Source organism: Zalophus californianus, chromosome 1 (genome assembly GCF_009762305.2).
Source record: "Zalophus californianus isolate mZalCal1 chromosome 1, mZalCal1.pri.v2, whole genome shotgun sequence".
In the NCBI taxonomy this organism is placed as follows: domain Eukaryota; kingdom Metazoa; phylum Chordata; class Mammalia; order Carnivora; family Otariidae; genus Zalophus; species Zalophus californianus.
Window position 1 is genome coordinate 8,972,927 of NC_045595.1, and position 24,120 is coordinate 8,997,046.

Below are 24,120 nucleotides of genomic sequence, written 5' to 3' on the forward strand. Positions count from 1 at the left end.
GAAGGTCCAGGGCGGGGACGCTGTCCAGCCGCCCATCACCAGGGGGCAGGATGCCTGGAGCGAGACGCTCAGTGCGCGGGCGCAGCCCCGCCCAGCAGCGCGCGCTGGGGCTTTCCCCGCTGACGCAGCGGAAGCGCTGCCCCTACATGGGCCGATTCTGTCCAGTGACGCGACGGCCGTCTCCGGGCAGATTCCGGGAATCCCCTCCCCCGCTCTGCCGGGCAGGGCTGCGGCGCCGGGAAGGGGGCCGGGATTTTCCCAGGCAGGCGGCTGCCCGGGCCCGGAAAGCCCCAGGCCTGGGTCCAGAGCATCCGCGGTGGGAGGGCCATGCTCCCGGGTCCCGGAGCCAACCCAGAGCCTGCCCCCTCGGGTTGGCGTCCGGGCCCCGCCGCGCCCACGCGCGCTCCGTCTGACCTGACCCGGGCGGGGGCTTGCTGCAGCCTTCGTGGCCGCCGCGGTACCCCCCACCCCCGCCAGGAAGGGCGGCGCCCGCCTGCCAATTTCCCCTCCCGGGTGCCAGGTTGGGAGCAGGGCGACTGCCAGGTCTGGTCCTGCCGGGGCGGCTGCTTCGGGCGCCGTCGCCGCCCTCTCGCGGGACGCCCGCCCCCGCAGCTGGGGCTGGTGGGAGGGCGGCTGGTGCGCCCGGAAGGGGTCTAGCTGGCTTCGGAGCTGGAAGCCCCCAGAACAGCAGAGAAAAACACAAGCTGAGAAACCGCACGGGTGGGGAGGGCAGAACAAATTCATTAATTCATTTATGAAATGCTGAACAACCTAGCGCAGGAGACACTGCCTGGACCATGGCAGACAGACAATAAACAAACAAACATGATTCGGAGATGGTGGTAGGTGCTAGCAAGAGAAAAAAACAGGTCAAAGTGGTAGTGACGGGGCAGGGGAGGTGAGCTGCTTTGGAGAATGGATTGGAAACGTGGACCTTTAATGATGCGACTTTTCAGATTTAAAGACAGGTTCTGAGAAAAAAACGTTCCGGGCAAGAGGGAACAGTACATGCAAAGTTCCTGTGGCCAGAACAAGATCAGCTTGTTAAAGAATAGCAAGAAACCCGTGTGTGTCTGGATTCGAGTGAACCAAGAGTGGGTAGATGAGGTCAGGGAAGACCACGGAGGGCCTTGGGGAAGGAGTGTAGATAAAATTCCAAGGCCCAGATGAATGTTTTGGAGGGTTATTAGGCTGGATAGCAATATGAATAATGGGCCTATGGATTAAATGAAATGTCAGTCCTGTGGAAGGAAATGGCTCACAGTGGCAAAACCACTTGCCTGAACATGCACAGCATCAAACTGTACTCCTGGGAACACTCTGGCTCCTAACACCTGCCTCCCAGCCTGACCCTCACCCTTCCACCCCAGGGGCAGGTGGGCAGCCCTTCCAACCTAGAGTGGGGCAGAGCTTGCAGCAGGGACTGTGCATGTAGCTCAAGCTCTTGGTTCTGCTCTTAGGACTGGGTCCCCACCCTCTTCTTCCAGCCCCAGGGACCAATCCTAATAACCATTAACTGGGCCCAAGCTTCACATACTGTATTGCATTTAATGTGCATGGTGATGTGAGTTAGTTGTCTTTATTCTCATTTGACTGCTGAAGAGACGCAGGGAAAATCACAGCTCTTGAATGGTATTTGAACACAGCATGGCAGATGGCAAAGTGTGGGTGCTGCCCTGGGTGGCCAGGTTTTAGGACACAGGGCATCCTGGGGCTTGCTCCCAGCAAGGGGCCAACAGCCTACCCCACCTCCCACCCTCTCCCAACCCCCCACGGAAAGCACCCTCTGGCCAAGGAGAGGAAGCAGTGAGCATGAGGTAAGGCTCCCACCTTGTGGTGAAGATAAGTAACTACAGTGTCAATTTCCCAGGGAGACGGGACGGAGGTGGCAAGGACACCAGGAGAGACCACACCGACGCAGACTCATGTCTGTCCTAATATTTTATTGGTCACCACTAGGCCTGTGCCCAGCTAGATGGGTCCAGGGAGGGGCTCACCATTTACCAGCTCCCAGGTGGGAGAATGAGAAGGCCTTGCCCAAGCCCTCCAGGGTCACAGACTATGGAGTTTAAAGGGGCAAGTCTGGCCTTTCCTGGGTCACCATGGGGTATCCAGGTAGAGGTGTAGGTGGAGGCCAATCGCCCAAGCGTCCCACCTATCTGCAGTCTAGTTGTGTTTGGAGAAGTATTCCTTGCTGTCGTCCACGTTAGGCTTGATTGTGTCACTGCCTGGCTTCCAGCCAGCAGGACAGACTGTGGGAAGACACAGGGATGCACATTTGAGGCTAGAGCCATATCTTCAAGGTAGGGCAGTTATGAGGGGATGAACAGAGGCAAAGTAGGAGCCAGAGTGGCAGAAGAAAAAGCCCAGAGCCAAGTGGTACAGCCCCAAGGCCATATAGTACGTTGGGAAAAGCCCTTCAAGCCCAGCTACAGGATGTTCTGGCTGACACTTTTATTTATTTTTGACCACCCCCACACCATTTTTTAAAGATTTATTTATTTATTTGAGGGGCGCCTGGGTGGCTCAGTCGTTAAGCATCTGCCTTCAGCTCAGGTTATGATCTCGGGGTCCTGGGATCGAGCCCCGCATCGGGCTCCCTGCTCCGCAGGAAGCCTGCTTCTCCCTCTCCCGCTCCCGCTGCCTGTGTTCCCTCTCTCACTGTGTCTCTCTCGGTCAAATAAATAAATAAAATCTTTAAAAATATTTATTTATTTGAGAGAGAGAGAGCATGCGCACAAGAGTGTGGAAGTGGGGGGGGGGGGCAGAGGGAGAGGGACAGAAAATCCTCCAGTACGCTTCCCACTGAGTATGGAGCCTGACAAGGGGCTGGATCCCAGGACCCAGAGACCATGACCTGAGCCAAAACCAAGAGTCCGATGCTTAATTGACTGAGCCACCCAGGCACCCACCCCCCTTTTAAAAAGATTAGTTTCTTCCTGCGGGGGGGTGGGGAGTGGGGGAAGAGGCAGAGGGGGAGAATCTCCAGCAGACTCCTTGCTAAGCACAGAGCCCAACCTCACAACCCTGAGATCATGACCTGAGCTGAAACCAAGAGTCAGACGCTTAACCGACTGAGCCATCCTAGCACCTCTCTTTTTGACCCCTTTAATCCTGCTTCTCCGTCAACCATAGACCCACTGGACATTGAGGGTCTGTGATCAGGCTGTGTCCTCCACAGGAGAAGGTACTCTGATCCAACAAATATTATTTGAGCTTGACTTGGTACATGCCTTCTCAAATATCTTCTATAGATCTGTTACCTCCCAGCTCCCCACCCTCACATGGGGGTATCTCCCCTACCAGACTAGAAAAGTCCCTGCAGATGAGGCCCTGAACTGAATCTTTTTTGGGGCCCTCACATCCATCCCACACAACTGATAGAGCAGGCAGTCAATGTGTGCACGAGGGCTGAGTATGTACCCACAGCTGAACCCAGGTGAATGTGTGTGTCTGCTCACCTTCCCCATGCTCATCCGTGTACTGGAAGGCCTGGACCAGCCGCAGAACTTCGTCCACAGAGCGCCCCACAGGCAAATCATTGACAGTGATCTGGCGAAGGACACCCTTGCCATCGATGATAAAGAGGCCCCTGAAGATATCAGAGTTCATGGTGAGGAGCTGGGAGTTGCCATTGCCAGGGCCGGGGGAGGGAGTATCAACTCCCTACTGACCACAGGGCTGGGGGCAGGGAAGACAGTGCCCAAGCATTGTCTCCTCATCCTGAGGATTGGGGGCTCCCTGAGGGCCCCACAGTACCTGTAGGCAATGCCCTCATCTTCCTTCAGCACACCATAATCTTCAGACAAACTTCTGGTTACATCGGCCAGCAAGGGGATGTTCAGGGGGCCCAAGCCTCCTTCCTTCCTGGGAGTGTTGATCCTAGGAGTGGAAGAGACAAGTCTGGGACCCAAGATGCCTGATACAGCAGGGTCCTCACCCTGGGGGCCTGGGTGTGATAAAGGCTGAAGAGGGGGTGCTGGAGCTGAGAGATAAGGAGCTTTACAGCAAGGCTCTAGGATCCCCACCCACCCCACCCTGAAGAGGGTACAGGGGCTCTTTCCCGCAGCTGGGAAGACTAAGCCGAGGCTCCAGGTCCAGCAAAGGGTGTTCACATATGCCGGTGACCTCCCACATCTTGGGGCAGAGAAAGCCTGCCTCAGAGTCCCCATCCTCCTCTCTCGAGCTCTGTGTTGGGGCCCAGCACTTCACTGTCTAGAACTGGGGTTTCCACCTTCTTGAAATAGTTATTGGAAAGGAGGTTGTGTTGCCCTAAGTGAGGTAAGGCATCTCCAACTCTCTGGGCCCAGCAACTAGTTTTCAAATGCTAATTACTGCCATCATCATTAAGGACTTGGGCATCCTTAATTTTATTATTTTCAAGATGGGGAAAGGGAGGCCCAGATGTTGAGCAACAGCCGCAAGAACATATAGCTCGGATCCTATGGAGGATGTGGGCTTGGCTGCATCCTCCCTCCCTGCTAGTCCTTGCTCATACCAAGCCAGGTGGGTGAACTGAGAGTCGACAGAGACCCCCAGCACCTCACAGCCCAGCTTGCGGAAGTCCTCGGCACGCTCGCTGAAAGCGATGATCTCCGTGGGGCAGACAAAGGTGAAGTCCAGCGGGTAGAAAAAGAGGACCAAGTATTTCCCTGCGGGAGGGAGCGGGGATAGACAAGGAGTTAGGCCTCTAATGTCTGGGCCCCACCCCCACCTGGGCCCACTCTCGGCCGCCCTCACCTTTGTAGTCGCAAAACTTCACCTCCTTGAAGGCGCCGTCCACCACGGCGGTGGCCTGGAAGGGCGGGGCGGGCTTTCCGATGTGCGCCTTGCCAGAGGCCATGACTGAAAGCTGAGACCCCCGGCCCGGTCAGTGCGCCCGGGAACACCCTTTGTCCTCCCTTCCCAAGGTCACGCTGCGTGACGCTGGGCCCGGTGACCAGGGAAGAGAGGCAGAGGGCGCAGCACTACCCCACACCCTCCCGGGTACCCGGTCTGCGCGGCCTTGAGACTGCAGGAGACCCGTCCCCCCGACCAGCAAAAGCGGCCCGGCTGCAGCCGCCAGGGACCCCCCCATTAGCGTGTCGGCCTGAGGGCCCTGGCGCAAGCCCACCGCTCCGGGAGGAGACCCCCGCGAGCAGGGGGCGGGGAGCTCGGCGATGCGGCCTGTACTGCATGCAAGGCCAAGGCCTCGATTTCCCCCTGCAAGGACAAAGGCGGCCACTACGGCGGGCGGAAAACAAAGGCTGCAGCGCTGAGGTCTGGACCCGGCCGGAGCTGCTCCAAGGGGGCTCCCCAGAGCCCGGTGCCCTCCAGGTGTCCATACCTGCGTGGGCAAGGGCAGCACACACAGACCAGCAGACGTGCGAACACGCGTTCTCAGCACCAAGCGCGCCCTGGGCCTGGGTGTCTTTTATGCGCGGCACGAACCATGACGCATAGGGCGGGGGGGTGGGCGGACGAGTGGAGCGGTCGGGTCCACTGCAACCGCAGGGGGGGGGATGGGGAGCGAAGCAGGCCCGGTCCACGCGCCTGCAAGCGGCGGGAGGAGTCGCGGAGTCGGGGGCCCCGACCACTGCCACCGCTGGTGGGGGTAGTGCGGGCACCACATACCCCGCGAGGAGCTCCTCCTCGGAGCGCGCCCGGGTCGGTTGGAGTCCGGCATGGCCGGGAGCCCGGCAAACTTACTGCTGCTGCCTCTGATTCTCCTGCTGCTGGGGACCCCTGCCCAGGTCTCCCGCGACTACCATTACTTTGGCGAGAAGAGCGGAGGCGACACCTGGGAGGAGCTGCGGCTGCAGCATCAGGAGAAAGGTAACCGCACGCCGCGGGTGTGATGGTGCGGAAAGGTGCCCCATTACCCCACTTCGCCAGCTGGCTGCAAACACACCCTCCTCCAGGGACTTCAGACCTCTCCCCATCTGCGCCCTGGCGTGGCCCCCGTGGGCCGCTTACTTTTCTCTGAGGCTCAGTTTTCTTATCTGTAAATTGAAATAGAGACCGACTTTAAGCCTCTCCCAGGGGAAGAGTGGACATGGGTCGGCAATAAACCCCCAAGCAGACACATCCATAAACTCATGGATGTGTGCTAGAAGATAGAGAAAGGAGGGCGCGGTAAACGTCTGAAGTCAGAGAAGGCCGGGCTGAAGAGGATGGATAACCAATGCAGCAGGAATCCAGCAAAAGCCCCAAATGCAAAGATTTAGGGAGAAGAGTGTGCCAGGGAATGGGAACAGCCAGTGCCAAAGCAAAAGGGCTGGACGGAGGAAAAGAAAGAAGCCAGTGTTGTCTGGCAGAGACTTGGTAAGGCATGAAGTGTTAGGACTTTGTGAGCTGCAGAGTTGGGGTAAGACCTGTTTCCTGGCGGCATAGGGAGGAGTCTGTAAAAAAGCATTGTAAAGAGCCCCTGATAAGCACTCAGAAGGTTGTAGCTGCTTGAAAAGTGGCCATAATAATTGTTTTTGTAGTACATGCCAGCATATCGCCAGAGGCTTTCAGTACCTTCGTTATATTACCCCAATTACGTCACTTAATTTACCACCTGCAGCCCTGCTGGTTAGGTGGCACTATGCCTACTGAACAGGCCCATTATCACACCCCTGAAGACAGGAGTCGGCTTCAGATAGTGAGCACCTGGCGTGTTGTATCACACGCCCAACTGGACAGGCTAGCGCCAGTGGGAAGTGTCAGTTTGCAGTTCCTCTGGGTCACACACCAGATGTATGAGCTCAAAGGGTAACTTGCTTTCTATAGGTCTCAGTTTCCCCACCTGGGAATGATGGGGAAATTACATGAGATAATCTATGGGGGTGTGGTGCCTGGCACAGAGGCAGAGCCCAGCAAACAGGAGATGTTGTTGTTAGTGTCTTTATCCTCCTCCCTTCCTAGAGGAGGGCACAGGGGGTAGGGTCCCCCCTAGCTGGCCCTCCATCCCTAGACGTGGAGGACTCGATCCTTGGCCCGTGGGGAAAGTGGGGCTGTTTCTGCGACCTGGGCAAGCAGGAGCGCAGCCGCGAGGTCCTGGGCACAGCGCCGGGCCCGGTGTTCATGGACCGCGAGAATCTGGTGCAGGTGCGGCCCTGCAGGCAACGGGATTGTTCATCCTGCAAACCAACGGATTGCGACTGGAGGCCCTGAACCCGGGTGAGAGACAAACTCAGAGGAGGCGGGCCCAGGGCGGGCTGTCAAGTCCGGGTTGAGAGTCCCCAGGGTGGGCGGGGAGAGGGGAAGGGCCGCGGGTGGGGGCGGGTGCGAGGAGGGCCTTTAGGGCGGAGGCTGTAAGACGGTGGAGAGGGGAGAGCTGAGTCAGGACCCGTGAGCCCCCGCTGATATCCGGGGTGAAAGGAAGAAAGATGGTGAGGGGCAGGGAGGGGGAATCAGAGATGGAGGAACTGTGACCCTGAGGAAGGGGTAATGAGCCTGATGCGGGTCAGACACCTACAGGCTGAGGACGTGAGCCCTGATGAGATTCGAGAATTGAGGGACATGAACCCTGAACTGGGGGGAATGGCCCCGCCTGGTGGGCGCATACTTTTAGCAGAAGTCTGTTGAGATCTGGGATCACAGTTGGGAGGGGGTGGGTGGGGGAGGCTTAGCCCCAGTTAGAGGTTAGGAAGCAGAGTGGGGGGGAGGGGCGAGGGCCCGGGTGAGGTACCGAGAGGGAGAGAGAGTTGGACCCCAAATCTGAAGGCCTGAGCTCAGTGGAAGTAGGAATACCTATTCCAGAGGGCTTAGATTGTGTGGAGTGGCAGGGACAGGGAATACAAATAGCCAACATCCAGATGGACAGGGTCCCAGTGATGTGGACACTGGACGCTGGCAGTATTCTGGCAATATAGTGGTATTTGACCTTCAAGGTCCTGACTGGGCCAAGTTCTCCAAGGCCTGCGTCAGTTTCCCGTTTATTTCCCTATCCTCCTACCAGCCCTGACAGACGGGGCGTCAGGGACTCGGGGGCGGAGCTTGGAAAGCGACTCCGCCCACCCCGTTCCCCCAAAGAAGAGCTCGGCGGTCGGCCTTGGGAACTACAATTCCCAGGAAGCCGTGCGGCAGGAGCTTCGGTGGCGCCTGCGCAAACGTCAACGGCGGCAGGAGCGTCGGGGGAGGGTCCTGGGCACCGATTGGTCGGGAGCGAGAGCGGTTTCGGGGCCCGCGGAAAACGCGCGCCTAGACCAGACCCCGCAGACCTCGTTCTTGCTGCTGGTGGCGGCTGCAGAGGCGGCATGGATCTCGGCGAACTGGACAGAGACAGTACGAGCCGCTGTCGCCTGAACTCGCCTGTGCCCGCGGTGTGCCGCAAGGAGCCCTGCGTCCTGGGCGTCGATGAAGCGGGCCGGGGCCCGGTGCTGGGTGCGACTCCGGGACTGGGCTGGGGGAGGGGCGTGATAAGGGGAACGGAGGTTGCACTGGAACGGGAGCTGGGATTGTGCCCTACCCGGGGAGGGGGGGGTCATAGTGGCGATGACACCGAAGAAAGCGGTGATGATGGAATAGGGATAGCGGTTTTCACGGGCTCACTGGTTGGACCCCCGCTTCTCCAGGCCCCATGGTCTACGCCATCTGTTATTGCCCCCTCTCACACCTGGCACATCTGGAGGCCCTGAAAGTGGCAGGTGAGCTGGAGTTGTGAGTCTCGGGAGGGGGTTCCTGGGCGTGTGCAGGGGCGGGTGCAAACTGGAGGGGGAGAACAGGAGCTGGGAGAACTAGTCGCTCCCCTTCTCTCCCAACCCTCCTCCCAGACTCAAAGACCCTATCGGAGAGCGAGCGGGACAGGCTCTTTGTGAAAATGGAGGAGGACGGGGACTTTGTGGGCTGGGCATTGGACGTGCTGTCTCCAAACCTCATCTCTACCAGCATGCTTGGGCGGTGAGGGGCCTCCCGGAGGGGCCAGGGTGGAGGGGCAGCCAGCATGAGCTGGAAGGGATCCGTATCTGGATCAGGGTTGACTGGGTTGTCTCCCACTGCAGGGTCAAGTACAACCTGAATTCCCTATCCCATGATACAGCCACTGGGCTGGTGCAATATGCCTTGGATCAGGGTGTGAAAGTTGCCCAGGTGAGCTGACTGTTGGGTTGCGCACATTTGATCACCTCAGGATAAAATGGAGGTATACAAGTGCGGTGGGTGATTCAAGGTCAGACACACCTGGGTTACCTCAGGAGTATATGTTGCTGCCTTTGATATTTTACTACTTCTTCTACCCTAAATGTGTACCCCACCCTGGACCAAGGAGGAGCCCCCAGCTCCACTCTCATTTAATTTATCTCTGTATTCTAAAGGCTCAGAGTCCAGAACAAATCCGCATCTGTCCACCGGCCCAGAGCCTCTGTCCTAGCCCAGGGCACCCTTCTCTCCTGGATTCCTGCCCCATCCTCCCCCCACTTTGAGGCCTGTTTTTTATAGTTTGCTCCTCATGCAGCAGATAGTCATCTGAGACATAGATCTCAACACTTAATTTTTTGATTTCAGTAAAAATTAAACCTGGGGAGTTCAGTGTCAAGTGGAAGAGAGAGAGTGAGATTAAATTACCAGAGGGAAATGTAAGTTGGCATTGCATCTAGTACTCTGCGGCAAAGAACAGGCTGTTGTTAGAGAATAGCAAGGATAAATACACTTGAGATAGGGAACGGAACAAGGCAGACCTTGCTGAGGAGATGGCTGAGGTCCTGGACTGGAACGTGGCACTGACGGTGCAGTACTGGAGCAGACAGACAAGAGCTCTGCCCTCTGGGGTTCATGGCCAAGTCAGGGGACAGAGATGGTCAGCTGGCAAGCAGATGATAAAGGTGATTTCTGAGGATAACGGCAGTGGATATCACCAATCTCCTCTCTCTACTCCAGCCACAAGGCCTCCCTGCTGCTGTATAGCATACTTGGCATGGTCCCGCCTCCGGGCCTTTGCACTGGCTCTTCCTTCTGTCAAGAATCCTCTTTCTGAGATCTCCCCATGACTCATTCCCTCATCTCTTTCAGGCCTTTATTCAGATGTCACCACCTCAGAGTGACCTCTCCGAATCCCTCCCACCACTGTTTAAAATGATAACCCCTCCCAGGGCACCTGGCTGCCTCAGTCGTAGAGCATGGGACTCTTGATCTCAGGGTCGTGAGTTCAAGCCCTGCGTGGGGCACAGAGCTTACTTAAAACAAGTAGAGAAGAAATAAAATGATAATCCCTCCCGACTTTCCCCTGTCCTTTATTATTTACCCTGTTTCTTGTCTGTGGCCCTCACCAGGGTGTCCACTCCATGAAGACAGAAATTTTTGTCTGGTGTGTTTACTGCCATATTCCTGGCATCTGGTGTAGCCATGGTGTGTTTAGGTGCTCAGTGAGTGTAAAATGGATTCGACTTGATCAGGGACCGCCTCTTTTGGAGGGGACTTTTTTTTTTCTTTAGTAATCTCTACACCCAATGTGGGGCTCAAGTTCATGACCTCAAGATCAAGAGTTGGCGCTCTGCCAATTGAGCCAGCCAGGTGCCCCTGGAGAGGACTTTTGACAGAGATGTCCAAGAAAGCTGCACCCTAGGGATGAGTTGAGAGAAGAATATTCTAGGTACAGGAACAGCATGTGTAAATGCTGGGAGGCTGGATCACTTAACACAGTTGTTTTTCCAGATGTCTGTTGAATGAATACATTTCTGTCACCACACAGGTGTTTGTGGACACTGTGGGGCCACCAGAGACTTACCAGGAGCGGCTGCAGGAGCGGTTTCCTGGCATTGAGGTGACAGTCAAGGCCAAGGCAGATGCCCTCTACCCTGTGGTCAGCGCTGCCAGTATCTGTGCCAAGGTTAGGCTCCTGCTGGCCGTGGCCAGCTCCTAGCATCCCTCTGCGCAGGAGGCAGGCGTGCCTGCTTCCGGGGAGGGAGATCCCAAGTTTGTATCTTGCCCACAGGTGGCCCGTGACCAGGCTGTAAAGAACTGGCACTTTGTGGAAAAACTGCAGGACCTGGATGCTGATTATGGCTCTGGTTACCCCAATGGTGAGCCCATTGGAGCCGCCTTGAGACAGTGGTATTGGCAATAACACTGACAAGGCAGGCCTGAGCGCGCTTCTACAGTTTTCTGCATTGCACTCATCCTGCTCTGCAGTGGAAGAGCGTAAGGCTCAGACAGGGGGAGCACTTGCTTCTGGCTAGCCTGCGGCAGAGCTGGATTCCAGCGGGCAGGCTCTCTCCTCCCTTCTCTCTCCCTTTCTCCTGTCTCTCTGGAGCCCCAGTGAGGGCCTGACACTGTTGGTGGGCATCTGTTTGTTAAGGGGAAAGGGACAGGGGCGAGGGGTGCCAGCTGATGTCCAGTAGCGCCAGCTTAAATCTATTGTTTTCTTCCCAGTTACGAGGCTCACTCCTTGTCTGTGTGGCAGGTGATCATGTGCCCACCCCCCACCATGAGTAGATTTCAAGAGTCAGTGGCTGGGTTCAAGGAACCCTCTGGTCCTTCTGAGGCCCAGGGAGGGACGGGCAGTTGGGTGGGGAGACACAGCAAGTCTGTGATTGGAACTTAGGTGAGGCCATAGTAAGGAAACCAAGTCCAGGCCAAAGACAGTTTGGGTCGCATTTAGTGCTTACTGAGGGCCTGGGGATATAGCCATGAGCAAGATCAACAGGGACCTCCCTGTCCCCACTGAAGCTCCTAATTTTGGGGGGGATGATGGGCAGTAACACCATGGTCCACAGATGCTCATTTAATGACCGTTGTCCTTGAGGGGATGAAAGGATGTTTCAGAGGCAGTCTCCCCTAAACTACCTTGAGCACCCGTTGGCAGTGGGAGTGGGGAGCTGCCTGGGCAAAGGTTCTGAGGCAGGAATGGGCCTCGAACAGTGGGCGGGGCCTCCGGTACTTCGGTGGCTGGAGATGAGGTAGTAGGACGTCAGGTGCCAGGCTGAGGAACTCGGACATTGTGTCAGGGCTCAGGGGCCATCACCACTGCCCACCCCACCCTTCCCGTCCCTCAGATCCCAAGACAAAAGCGTGGTTGAGGAAGCACGTGGAGCCTGTGTTCGGCTTCCCCCAGTTTGTCCGGTTCAGCTGGCGCACGGCCCAGAGCATCCTGGAGAAGGAGGCAGAAGGCGTTCTGTGGTGGGTGTCCTGGAGGTGCTGTGAGGAAAGAGGGCAGGAGGCCAGGGTTCAGCCTCCCTGGGAATCCCCCCCACCCCCAACACCCTGAAGCGGCCAGTATCACCACCTCTCCCACAGGGAGGACTCGCCGACTGGGGATCAGGAGGGATCTGGGAGGATCATGTCCTACTTCAGCAAAGGCCCCCGAACCCACCCCCGCCTCCCGCACCGGTACTTCCAGGAGCGAGGCCTGGAGTCAGCCACCACTTTCTAGGATCCAGCCTGTTCTCCCTTTATGTGCCTTCCTCACCTCCCCCCCCCCCCGCCCCCCTTTTGTGATTAAAAGTTGTTTATGGAAAGCTAAGCATTTGGTTGTACTTTGCGGTGGAAGCAGGTTGGGAGGGTGCTCTGCAGCTGGACCCAGCTACAGACTTTCCCAACCGAAACAGGATGGGCCCTGGCCGATTTGATTTGATTTTATATTTTTATTTGATTTTATTTTTTAAAGATTTATTTATTTTAGAGAGAGCACATGTGTGTACGGAGCAGGGGCAGGGAGAGGCAGAGGGGGATAGAGAATCTCAGGCAGACTTCCATGCTGAGCCTGAAGCCTGACACTGAGATCACAACCTGAGCCAAAACCAAGAGTCGGACCTTTAATCGACTGTGCCACCCAGGTGCCCTTATTTAATTTTTTCAATGCATAATATATTTGTAGGATACAGAATTAGGAGGGGGGACATTGAGAAGCCTCCCTCCCACTGTGCCCCCAGATTAGTAGTGGGCTTACCAAGGTGTCTCAGTCTCTTCAGGCTGCTATGACAAAATATCACAGTCCGGGTGGTTTATAAACAACAGATATTTATTACAGTTCTGGGGGCTGGAAGTCCAAGATCACAGTTGCCTGCATGGTCAAGTGCTGGTGAGGACCCTTTTCCAGGTTGTGGACTGCCAGCGTCTCACTGTGTGCTCACGTGGTGGAAGGGGCAGGGAACCTTCTCTAGGTCTGTTTTATAAGAGCACTAATCCCTTTCTTGACCTAATCACCTCTTAATACTATCTGTGGGAATTAGGATATCAACGTGAACCTTGGGGAAACACAGACATTTAGGCTACAGCAGGTACCTTTTACATCTTTCTGGAGATAGCCTGGCATGTTACAAAATATATGTGCGGATACTTTCCTGAAGTTTGTTTTTGTTTTAGGAATGGAAACAAACTCTAGCCTAGATAGTGCACATTCATTACTCTTCACCGCATCTTGGAGGTAATTCCAAATGGGTGCCTAAAGACCTTCCTTGTTCCCTTTCTAGCTACAGAGTCCTCGGTGTGACTGTCCTGTGGTTTATTTAATGCTTCTTAAGAGACATTGAGTTGTCGCCCAGCTTGCTGTTACACATATACATTGGAGAATGGGCCATCATTTCTCATGCAGTTTTGTCTGTAGGAAAGTTCCCAGAGGTGGGCTTGCTGGGTTAGAGGGTCTATGTGGTTTGTAATTTGGAGAGATATTTCCAGTTCCTCTCTGTGAAGACTTGCACTCCCACCAGCAATGTAAGTAAGCACTTACTTCCCGCACAGCCTTGCCAGTAGCAAGATAGGTTTATCTCACTCTGAGAAGTTTGGAAGTCAGGTGGCTCAACATCAAGGACACCATTTTTTTTAAGATTTTTTTTTTTATTTATTTATTCATAAGAGACAGAGAGAGAGAGGCAGAGGGAGAAGCAGGCTCCCCGCTGAGCGGGAAGCCCTATGCGGGACTCGATCCCAGGACCCTGGGATCATGACCTGAGCCAAAGGCAGACGCTCAACCATCTGAGCCACCCAGGCACTCAAGGACACCATTTAAAAAAAAAAAAAAATTATTATTTTTTTATTTTAGAGAGAGCAAGCATGGGAGGAGGGGAGGGGCAGAGGGAGAAGGAGAGGAAATCTCAAGCAGACTCTGCACTGAGCACAGTGCCTGACTCGGGACTTGATCCCATGACCCCAAGATCATGACGTGAGCCAAAATCAAGAGTCGGATGCTTGGGGCACCTGGGTGGCTCAGTTGGTTAAGCGACTGCCCTCGGCTCGGGTCATGATCTCAGGGTCCTGGGATCGAGCCCCACATCGGGCTCCCTGCTTGGCAGGAGGCCTGCTTCTCCCTCTCGCACTCTCCCTGCTTGTGTTCCCTCTCTCGCTGTCTCTCTCTGTCAAATAAATGAGTAGAATCTTAAAAAAAAAAAAAATCGGATGCTTAACCAACTGAGGCACCCAGGCACCCCTCAAGGACACTATTTTTTAAATTCATCTTCTCTTTTGCCATTTTTGATGGTTTTTTTGCCTCTCATCGTCCCACTATGGCTGCCACAGTTCCAGATATCACATCTCAACCTCCAAAGGCCTCATCCCCAAGCAACTGCCCTGTCACTTCCTGGCTGAAAGTAGGACATATCTATGCCCAAAGCAATCCCTGTCAGGGGGAAGGGAATATCGGGTAAAAAGTTAAGAACTGGTACCTGGGGGTGGGAGAGACCCAGTACTCCACCCCCCACCTCTTTCCCTCACCCTTGACCCCTCCTTGACTCAAGCAGTGGCAATGTCATAGAAGGAAGAAAGGGGATGGCTCTTCACTTGTTAGTAAATGTTCTGATGCTAGAAGCCCAGGGCATTGTGGGAATATTATTTATGGAGCATGTATTAGTTGGTTAGGGCTGCATAACAAAGTGCCACAGACTGGGTGGCTTTAACAACAAACTTATTTTCTCACGGTTCTGGAGGCTAGAAGTTCAAGATGAAGGTGTTGGCAGGGTTGATTTATTTCCTTTGTTTTTTTTAAGTTTTTTTAAAGATTTATTTATTTATTTGACAGAGAGAGAGCACGAGCTGCAGGGAGGGCCAGAGGGAGAGGGAGAAGCAGACTCCCTGCTGAGCAAGGAGCCCAGTGCGGGACTCAATCCTAGGACCCTGGGGGCGCCTGGGTGGCTCAGATGGTTAAGCATCTGCCTTTGGCTCAGGTCATGATCCCAGAGTCCTGGGATCGAGTCCCGCATCGGGCTCCCTGCTCCTTGGGAGCCTGCTCCCTCTGCCTCTCTCTCTCTCTCTCATGAATAAATAAATAAAATCTTAAAAAAAAAAAAATCCTAGGATCCTGGGATCATGACCTGAGCCGAAGGCAGATGCTTAACCGACTAAGCCACCCAGCTGCCTCTAATCTCTTCTTTTAAGGACTCCAGTCATTGGATTATGGCCCCCCATATGACAGTTTACTTAATTACCTCTTTAAAGACCCTGTCCAAATATAGTCACATTCTGAGGTACTGGGTTAGGACTGCAACATGAATTTGGGGAGTGGGATACAATTCAGCCCATAACTGAATACCTCTCCACTCCATATAGGTCCCATGGTGGGCACCAGGAAGCCAGCGCTGAGCCAGCTACAAAAGGTCTCTGAGTACCCACTGAAGTCCAGGGGAGCTCAGGAGTGCATGATGGGGTTGGCAGCTCTGCTCTGGGGCCCAGAGAGCCTGAGGAGCTGAATGGCCAAGATCGGAAGGGTGAGTGGTGGATCAGGAGGGTGAAGAGGGCTCCAGGCAGTGGGAACAGTAAGCGCAAATACCTGGAGATGAGAAGACCTGCTTTGTGAAGGCCTGAGGGCAGGGATAGTGAAGGCAGACCTTGGGGAGGAACTGTGGCCTCCCCCTTTCCCCACCCTAGCGGCACCTTCTATTCAAGCCACAGCCTCTGGTTATCATTGTAGTTGCAAAATGTTTACCCATCCAGATTCCATTAATAATTCTGCCCTGTCCTTTTCTGTGCTGTAAATTTGTAAATTTATGCTCTCAAGTTTGGATTTACATTTTTTTCCTCAGAATTAATAGAATTACAGTTTATCGGGCGCCTGGGTGGCTCAGATGGTTGAGCGTCTGCCTTCGGCTCAGGTCATGGTCCCGGGGTCCTGGGATCGAGTCCCGCATTGGGCTCCCTGCTCCTTGGGAGACTGCTTCTCCCTCTGCCTCTCTCTCTCTCTCTCTCTCTCTGTCTTTCATGAATAGATAAATAAAATCTTAAAAAAAAAAAGAATTACAGTTTATCTTGAATTTATAGGCTCTTCTGACTGCTGATGGAATTTGCCTGGACAAGATAAACTATCCCTTTTTCACAGCTGGCCATAACCAGAAGCCAGTGGGCACCCTAAAGATGTAATTTGCAAATGTTACTTCTTTTTTTTTTTTTTTAAGATTTTTTATTTACTTTGACAGAGAGCTAGAGAGCACAAGCAGGGGGAGCAGCAGAGAAAGAGGGAGAAGCAGGCTCCCCGCACAGCAGGGAGCCCACCGTGGAGCTGATCCCAGGACCCTGGGATCATGACCTGAACTGAAGGCAGACACTTAACGGACTGAGCCACCCAGGTGCCCGCAAATGTCACTTCTAACAAATGTCTTTGAATCCCCGGATATTCAACTAGGGATCCCCAGATCAGCAGCATCAAGCTCATCTGTTAGAAATGTGGAGTCTGGGGGCACCCGGCTGTCTCAGTCGGTTGCGTCTGACTCTTGATTTCGGCTCAGGTCTTTATCTCAGGATGGGGAAATCAAGCCCTATGTTGGGCTCCACCCTGAGTGTGGAGCCTGCTTGGGATTTTGCTCCTCCCTACTCTCACAGTCAATCAATCAATCAATTCTTCTTTAAAAAATTAAAAAAAAAATGAAGTTAACCACAACCTGTTTCTAGAAGGTTGCACACGAGCCTGCTCTCCTTAGGACTACCATGGGGGTTATTCCTCTGGTTCTCTTTCACCCATCTCTGCCCACCTGCTTCCTGTCCCGAGGTCCTCACTGGTGTTCCTCATCCAGGCAGGCGAGAGTGTCAGTCCGGGGGCGCCCAGGGGGCTCAGTCGGTTAAGCGTCTGCCTTCGGCTCAGGTCAGGATCCCAGGGTCCTGGGATTGAGCCCCACATTGGGCTCCTTGCTCAGCAGGGAATCTGCTTCTCCCTCTGCCTCTGTCCCTTCCCCCCTACTCCTGCTCTCTCTTTCAAATAAATAAATAAATAAGATCTTTAAAAAAAAAGTGTAAGTCTGATGGACCTTTCTCTGTGTAAACCTTCCATGGCTTTCACACCCCTTATCATCAGGGCCAAGGCCCTTTGCCTGGTGTTCAAGGCCTTCTGTGATCTGACCCCTCTCCCATGCTGTGCTCCAGGCTCACTGAGCAACTGGGAATTCCCAGAACCTGAAATACCCAGGCCTTCTACTTGAAATGCCCATGCCTATCGCTTGGTCATCTGCCTGGAGATCCTTCAAAGGCTTATCTACTTTCTTCCTTGAATGTCAACTTATCCTCGTCACAATAATGCAGTATATAACCGCAACAATGATAATGGATGACGTCTACACTTATTGTTAATTATGTGCCCGGCACTTTCTAAGTATTTTATGTGACCTCCGTCCCATGAGGAGATGGAGTCTAGATGCTTCCCCTTGAATACGAGCTGGCTCTAGTGACACAACATCAGTGAATAGAGTGGAGACGACACTGATTTCCAAGGCTAGGGAGTCAGAGAGGAGACCCCTTCAACCAGACTGTCTTGGAAACTCTTGCCCTTGGAGTCCAGATGCCATACTGTGAGGAAGCCCAAGCCACAGGGACTGGCCACGTGTAGTGATTCTGGTCAGCAGCCCCAGCTGGGGTTCAAGGCAAGAGCCAGTGCCAACCAACAGATGTGTGAATGAAGACGCCTTTAAGATGACTCTAACCCCAGCCAGTGTTTAAGCGAACAAGAACCACCACCAGAAAACAGAAAGAATAATGATTGTTGTTTTTTACCACTGAGTTTTGAGTTGCTACACAGCGATGTATAACCAGAACAACTTGCATTCACTCATTAATACTCCCAACAACCCTAGGAGAGGAATGATTATCATCCCCATTTGATAGATAAAGAAACAGACTCAGAATGGCTGGGCAACATTCGCAAAGTTACAGCGTGAGTACATGGTAGAACTGGGATGTTGAACCCAGGTGGACATACTCCAGAGTCAGGGTCGTAGCCATGTCTCTATGGCCAATATATCTTGATTCCCTCCCCAGCACTCCTTAACCTTCTGGTTCCAGCACCTGATTTTCCTTTGGGACCACCTCTCCACCATCCTCAGTCCATATGGTTCAGATGGAACTGACCCCACCTTGCCTTCAGGCACAAGCCCATAACCCATATCAGGCCAGTGAGAGTACAGCATCCCTCTGGGCACAGTGATTGGTTTGGTGATGGGCTCACGATGAGGCAGGATCATTGAGTGCCAGCACTGGAAACTTTGCTGGCTTTACAGAGCAATAGGCCCATTTTAACCACTGGAATCATGTAGTTGCTGGTCCATCTTTGCTGTTGTGAGGAGATCTTGTCCGAAAGTATAGCCAAGAAAAAGATGCAGACAGATTCCTAACATCATTTAAGGACCTAGATACAGCCATTCCTGAAGCTCATCACTGTTGGCGAAAGGTAATTTGAGCTGTTTGTCTCTTGCGGCTGAAAGAGGTCTATCTGCTACTCTCGCAGGAGTCTCTTCTCTTATGCCTTTCCATCTTCCCTGAGGGCAGAGAATGGGCCTGATCTATCACAGCAGTGTCTGGGCACAGGAGACATCATCAGTCTTGTTCTTTTGAACAGAACTAAAAGGCACTTTGCCCCTGTTTTACTGGTGAGGAAACGGGCTGTCCTAAGGCTCTTGGATAGGAGGAGGATCAGGAGTAGCACTTACATCCCAAATTTTAAATCTGAGTCAAGTCCTTTGTTTTAGGTAGCGGACTGGGATTTGGAAGAAAGGGAGGAAGGAATGAAAGAGGCATCAGGCTAGCCACTGTTGGGTCGGCTTACTCAGAGGGAAGGGCCATAAAGGTCTTGAGGTCTATACAAGTCAAGGAGCCTCCTCATGGCCCTGGTGGCTCACAGTGGGGGAGCATACCTTTTGCCCTTGTCAGCCCCTCTTCTGGACCCCTCTCCATTTCTGACACCTGGATATTCCAAGTTGTGAAAGTGCTCAGAATATAGGCTGTCATTTACATGCTAGTGTGCATCACTTGCTAACTCTGGGACCTGAGGATTTGAAGTGAGACACTGATCACTTTCTGGCAGCTATTCTTGCCACCGATTTCCCCAAGAAGCAGCCACATCACAGTGCTCTAGTTGGCGACTTTATTCGGGGGGAGAGGGGAAGATGAGCTAGAGTTGGATTATTTCTTTGATCACCTGGAGAAGGGCGAGTCTCTGGGACTCCAGGGAGGCGGGACAGGACTCGAAACTAGAAGGCAGAGCGGGAGGGAGGTGGAGCTCTGGGTGTCTTGAGGGGCCGGAACAGGGGAAGGGGCTCATCTCCCATCCAAGGCCCCGCGCCCCCCTAGGGGCCGCTGCCGCCTCCACTGCCACTCCCGCTGCCCGCAGCATCCAGGATCGAGATGCGTGAACGGCGGAAACGCGGGAAGGTGATTTCCCCGGCCTTCCGTTCCTGTCTGGAACCCGGCAGTACCGAGATGGAAATGTTGAGGCAGTGACCGGCGCCAGGAGCTGCCACCGGCAGCGCGTAGCCCAGAACGGAACGGCAAAGGTCCGCCCCGTCAGCGAAGGTCTGGGGGAGGGGGTGGAGTTAGGGCCCGAGTGGGCGGAGTCCTGATACTCGGGGGCGTGGCCTTCGGGCCGAGGGGGAGGGAGAGCTGAGGGGCGTGGCCTTGGAAAGGGAAAATCCCGGACTTTGCAAGAAGGGGCCAGTGTAGAAGCGCGGTCTAGGGGTGGGCAATTACCCGCTTTGGGTCCTCTCAGGAGTGTGGGGGCGGGGACATAACAGGAGTGGAGTCCTGGGCGGGCGAGTTATTTTTACTGGGTCCCCGGGTTGAGGTGGGGGAGGGCCAGATTAAGGCTGGGACCTTAGGGAAGGTGATTTGGGCTTCTGGGTCTTCCAGGGGGAACTGTGGATGGGCCTAGAGCAGAGACAGTCCCTTGGGGAGGCCAAATCCAGACTCAGTGGGCCCTAAGGAGCGTACAGACGTATCCCACTATGGAGGCTGGGCTGCGGAAGGGGGAAGGGTGGGAGCAGGGGCCTTGGGAGTGTCAGTCTGGATCCTGGGGCATAGGCGGGTTAAGACTGGACATAATAAGGGGAGGTCCCAGTCTCTCACCCGCATCTTCTGTCTCAAGCTCACCTACCTGGTCATAGGTAGTGCAGCCAGGCTCACAGTCCCTCTTTTCTAGAAGTGAGAGCCAAGTCGGGCCGCAGGTGATATCGTTTTCGCAGGTGGCAAACCTGTGGATGGTGTGTAGAGAGAAGGTGGGTAAAGTCTCCGCAGTCGCATCCTAGTGGGTTTCCTGCCCTCTAAGTCTTCGCTCCGTGTATGTCCCGCCCCCAGATCCAGGTCCCGCCTCTTAGGATCACGTCCCCAGGGACGCCATCCTCCAGATTTCACCATGCCCTATATTCTCCACACATACCCAGGGCCCTGGCACAACTGGCCTCATCCCTGCAGACTTCAGACCATCTAATTTAGGCCAGCCCCTTACACTCCCCACCATTTTAGCTTCTCTTTTCTATCAGGAGGCCCCGCCCCTTAAAAAGCCCAGGTCCATGGAAGGCCACGCCTCCGTACTGCCAATCTTAAAAAAGCCGGGTCCTCTAGAGGCCCCGCTCCTTTCTACCTGGCCTCTAAACACTAGGCCTCATCTTTAGACCTTGGCCTTGTTGGGAGACAGGCCACGCCCTTTCAAACTCTAGGACTAACAAACTGCAGATCCTGCCTTTGGTCCTGCCCAAACCATAGGACACGCCCCTTATGCCCCGCCTCCCATACCAGACATCGCAGAGCTCGGAGCAGAGCGGCTGCGCTTGGCGTATCCCCAGTAACAGCAGGCGGAAGCGACTGTGGAGGGCAACTTGGAGGTGTCCCAGAAAGGATTCGCACCTGAACATCGGGAAAGACAGGCTCGTTTGGGTCAGGATGCACAGGGGCTGTGGCCCCTGACAGGGGCAACTGGAGGAAAGAACACAAGGAAACGCTGGCGAGTACTGTACTCACCCGGGGCTCGGGTCCCCACAGCGTTCTGGGACCATCCCAGGGTCCGATGCCTCTGGCGTGTCCATCTCTGAGGGACAACAGGACCATGGAGAAGGGAACTCCTGTGAGCTGGAGTCTTGGATCCTCAGGTAGGATTGGGGAACCAAGGCCCGGGGGTCCCCTGAACATAACCCCAGTTATGTCAATGCCGCCCAAACGTTAAACTTAAATAAAGACAGTTCTCTTGGGACACAAATGCAATTTCAAATGAGAATAATAATAATAATAGTTTATCATAATCAGCTTATTTTTTATTATGTCTGTGATAGTGGTGTAAGTTTTCATATACTTACATATATCCTTTACAATACCTCTATGAAGTAGGTCTATTATTTTTCTCCCTCTTTAATGGTCTGCATGAAGTCCAGAGAGGTTAAGTGACTTGCTCAGAGTCACACAGTTATGAAGTGGCAGAATTGGGAGTGGGATTTGAATCCAGGCAGTCTGACTCCAGAATCTAAGCACTTTAACTACCATTCTTTTTTTTTTTAAAGATTTTATTTATTTATTTGACAGACACAGAAAGAGAGAGAGAGCACGCAAGCAGCGGGGAGTGGCAGGCAGAGGGAGAGGGAGAAGCAGGACCCTGGGATCATGACCTAAGCTGAAGGCAGACACTTAACTGACGGCGCCATCCAGGTGCCCCTTTAACTACCATTCTTCAGCACAAGCCCTGACTCCCCATTTTCCCCCACCCATGTGTCACCCTAAGCTCCTCTCATAAGGAAATTCTGGTATTGCTATGGTGAAGTGGGATTTCTTGGGTGTTGGAGGTTAGGCAGGGTCTGGAGTGCTCACCTGCAAGGTGCAGCTGACCTGTGCCAAGATCGGCCGCCAGCCTATGATGTCTCCGGGACATAGCTGGGAGTGGGCGGCTTCCTCCACAGGCTCCCAGCAGGATCCATGCGAGGGTCAGTCCTAGGGTCCAGGTCAGTCCCTTGGGTCGAGTGTGGCCCCTGCAGGCCATGTCCACTTGAGACAAGAGTCAGCTGGGGTATGTGGTGAGGTTTGGCTGTCCCTTTCCAGGAGGTCAGGGTAGTACCCTCTTGATGCCTACCCAAGAGACAGTGGCAGAGAGAGCAGAGAAAGAGAGTTGATGGGGAGGCAATGACCAAGGATCTTCAAATCTCATGGGGCCTTGAAGTCCTGCCTCTGACCCAGGAGTCCCTTCTCCCCCATCAGACTCATGTCCCCTCCATCCCTTTAGGCCCAAGTGCCCCCTCCTCTAGTTTGACCATGGTGCCCCTCCCCCTCACACCCAGCAGGATCTCCCACCCTATTGGCCCTCAGGTGATCCCCTCTGTCTTCAGAACTAAAGGGACTCCCCGGCTCTTGCAATCTCCCTCTTCTGTCCAGTAATTCCTCCCTCTCTTCTGCCCAGTCTCCTCCCTCCCGCTTGATCCCCACTGGCTCTTCTCATGGTCACCTTCTCTCGGCCCACAATCGGCTTAGGGGCTGCCACCAGGGCTGGGCCTTTGGAGCCAAGGTTGGCTGTGGCAGAACTCGAGTTTTGCTGCTGGGGTCCAAAAGCCACAAGGTAGGGGAACCTGAGGGTCTGTGGAGACAAGACAATTCCCTCCCCTCCTCTGCCCCCTCTGGCCACTCCTCACCTGTTAACTGGATGGGGGTCTAGGGCGCAGCTGAGACACCTCAGGGTCAAGTGCAAGAAAGAGTGGCAGCCAAAGGAGGTGTGGTTTGATGCAGAGGAGGAGTTTCCCATTGCCCCACCCCCTGCTCCAGCTGACCAAAGGCCAGTGAACCTGGGACTGCTGTGTATATATCCTTGTGTTGGCCTTTGTGTTGAAATTGTGGCTTAAACTCTATCTATGTGTATGTGTGTTGGATGAGTGTGTTTGTATGACTGTGTGTGTATAGAGTGTATGTTTGTTGTGTGAGGGTATAGTATGTGTGTCTCTTGGTTGAGTGGTTGTATGGGTGTGTGTATGTGTTCAAAATCTGGGTGAGGAAGCCTGTATGTATCCCAAGCCAAGTGTGTCCAATTGAGTAAGATATAATAAATGTGAAGGAGGGGGGTGTAGTGTCAGGATGCCTGTCCTGTGAGAATATTGTGGATAAGTCAGTGGATAAAGGTTGTTGACCATGAATGGTGACCATTAGTGAAAAAGGAGGTGTTGACATGTGTGGAGAGGGTGTGTGTCTGTATCTGAAACGTGTGTGTGTGTGTGTGTGTGTGCCTCTGCAGTTTCTATGAATGTGAGTTTCTTACAAACATTCCCTCAATTCATCCATTCATTCAACAAATGTTTATGTTTATGGAGCACCTCTTGTGTGTCAGGTTCTGGGGATGCAGGAAGAAATGAAAATCTCAACCTCGAGATGCCTGGGTGGCTCAGTGGGTTAGGTATCTGCCTTCGGCTCAGGTCATGATCTCAGGGTTCTGGGACTGAGTCTCAAATAGGGCTTCTTGCTCATCAGGGAGCCTGCTTCTCCCTCTGCCTGCCACTCCCCTGCTTGAGCACACTCCCTCTCTCCCTCTCTCTCTCTCTCTGACAAATACATAAAATCTATAAAAAAAATCTCAACTTCACAGAACTTATATTCTAGTGGGAAAGTCTTGTGAGAAGAACAGCCCTGCAGCAAGTATGTGAGTGCGTATGTGTGTCCATGTGTTGTGTGGGGAGGATACTGTGTCTGTGTGTTGGGTAAGAGTTTGTGTGAAGCTGAGCTTCTTTTGGTTTTGGTATTATGTGTGTGTGCTTGTGTCTGTTGAGTGTACATGTTGCTTGTGTGTGTCTGCATTTGCTGAGTGTGTGTATGTCTGTGTTTTCTCAGTATGTGTTTGCATATGTGTGTCTTTGCAGAGTGTGAGTTTATGTGTATATGTGTTTGTCTGTGCTTGTGTTTGCTGATTTTGTGTTTGTGTTCTGTGTTTTTGTGTTTGCATAAGATTCAGTGTGTCTGTGTTTTCTAAGTGCATATTTGCAAATATATATATGTGTTTGTGTGTGAGTCTGTGTTTGC

At 53.7% G+C, this 24,120-nt stretch overlaps 4 protein-coding genes across 7 annotated transcripts in view; 2 read left to right on the forward strand and 2 right to left on the reverse strand.

Moving 5' to 3' along the window:
• Positions 1-1,923: 1,923 nt before the first annotated feature.
• PRDX2 (peroxiredoxin 2) lies at positions 1,924-5,464 on the reverse strand. Its single transcript, XM_027586700.1, has 6 exons — positions 5,327-5,464; positions 4,741-4,852; positions 4,499-4,652; positions 3,760-3,882; positions 3,462-3,592; positions 1,924-2,252 (listed from the first exon to the last, which is right to left on the reverse strand). The coding sequence occupies exons 2-6, from the start codon at positions 4,841-4,843 to the stop codon at positions 2,167-2,169; spliced, it is 597 nt and encodes a 198-aa protein (XP_027442501.1). The 5' UTR covers positions 4,844-4,852; positions 5,327-5,464; the 3' UTR covers positions 1,924-2,166.
• Positions 5,465-5,523: 59 nt separating this feature from the next.
• RNASEH2A (ribonuclease H2 subunit A) lies at positions 5,524-12,416 on the forward strand. Of its 2 annotated transcripts, none has more exons than XM_027586699.2 (9): positions 5,524-5,814; positions 6,889-7,143; positions 8,541-8,612; positions 8,739-8,865; positions 8,967-9,054; positions 10,652-10,789; positions 10,895-10,982; positions 11,955-12,078; positions 12,196-12,416. In XM_027586699.2, exons 1-9 carry the CDS (start codon positions 5,664-5,666, stop codon positions 12,329-12,331), a joined length of 1,179 nt encoding a protein of 392 aa, XP_027442500.1. In that variant the 5' UTR covers positions 5,524-5,663; the 3' UTR covers positions 12,332-12,416. The 2 variants fall into 2 exon arrangements, with proteins under 2 accessions (XP_027442500.1, XP_027442499.1); XM_027586698.2 differs by lacking the exon at positions 5,524-5,814 and adding an exon at positions 7,925-8,349 and having other exon boundaries at positions 6,938-7,143.
• A 6,801-nt stretch (positions 12,417-19,217) lies between these two features.
• Positions 19,218-22,502, reverse strand: RTBDN (retbindin). Of its 2 annotated transcripts, XM_027587552.1 has the most exons (6): positions 22,414-22,502; positions 21,937-22,110; positions 21,100-21,166; positions 20,875-20,985; positions 20,237-20,333; positions 19,218-19,661 (listed from the first exon to the last, which is right to left on the reverse strand). In XM_027587552.1, the coding sequence occupies exons 2-6, from the start codon at positions 22,103-22,105 to the stop codon at positions 19,434-19,436; spliced, it is 672 nt and encodes a 223-aa protein (XP_027443353.1). In that variant the 5' UTR covers positions 22,106-22,110; positions 22,414-22,502; the 3' UTR covers positions 19,218-19,433. The 2 variants fall into 2 exon arrangements, with proteins under 2 accessions (XP_027443353.1, XP_027443354.1); XM_027587553.1 differs by lacking the exon at positions 22,414-22,502 and having other exon boundaries at positions 19,434-19,661; positions 21,100-21,184; positions 21,937-22,130.
• MAST1 (microtubule associated serine/threonine kinase 1) overlaps positions 21,184-24,120 on the forward strand; it is a 34,689-nt gene continuing 31,752 nt past the window's right edge. Inside the window, exon 1 of one of the 2 annotated variants that reach the window (XM_027587545.2) lies at positions 21,184-21,227. The gene's annotated coding sequence lies outside the window, so the exon portion shown is untranslated. The remainder of the gene's footprint in view (positions 21,228-24,120) is intronic. The other variant, XM_027587547.2, reaches the window with a different exon arrangement.

Coding starts and splice junctions, on each gene's coding strand:
- RTBDN (XM_027587553.1), bottom strand. CDS start 22,105: ATGGCCTGCAGGGGCCACACTCGACCCAAGGGACTGACCTGGACCCTA. Junction 21,185..21,936: donor AGGTCAGCTGCACCTTGCAG/GTGAGCACTCCA, acceptor TCCCTTCTCCAT/GGTCCTGTTGTCCCTCAGAG. Junction 20,986..21,099: donor TGTGGGGACCCGAGCCCCGG/GTGAGTACAGTA, acceptor CCCGATGTTCAG/GTGCGAATCCTTTCTGGGAC.
- RNASEH2A (XM_027586699.2), top strand. CDS start 5,664: ATGGCCGGGAGCCCGGCAAACTTACTGCTGCTGCCTCTGATTCTCCTG. Junction 8,866..8,966: donor TCTACCAGCATGCTTGGGCG/GTGAGGGGCCTC, acceptor CTCCCACTGCAG/GGTCAAGTACAACCTGAATT. Junction 10,790..10,894: donor CTGCCAGTATCTGTGCCAAG/GTTAGGCTCCTG, acceptor TCTTGCCCACAG/GTGGCCCGTGACCAGGCTGT.
- PRDX2 (XM_027586700.1), bottom strand. CDS start 4,843: ATGGCCTCTGGCAAGGCGCACATCGGAAAGCCCGCCCCGCCCTTCCAG. Junction 3,883..4,498: donor CAGTTCACCCACCTGGCTTG/GTATGAGCAAGG, acceptor TTCCACTCCTAG/GATCAACACTCCCAGGAAGG. Junction 2,253..3,461: donor CACGGATGAGCATGGGGAAG/GTGAGCAGACAC, acceptor GTCTTCCCACAG/TCTGTCCTGCTGGCTGGAAG.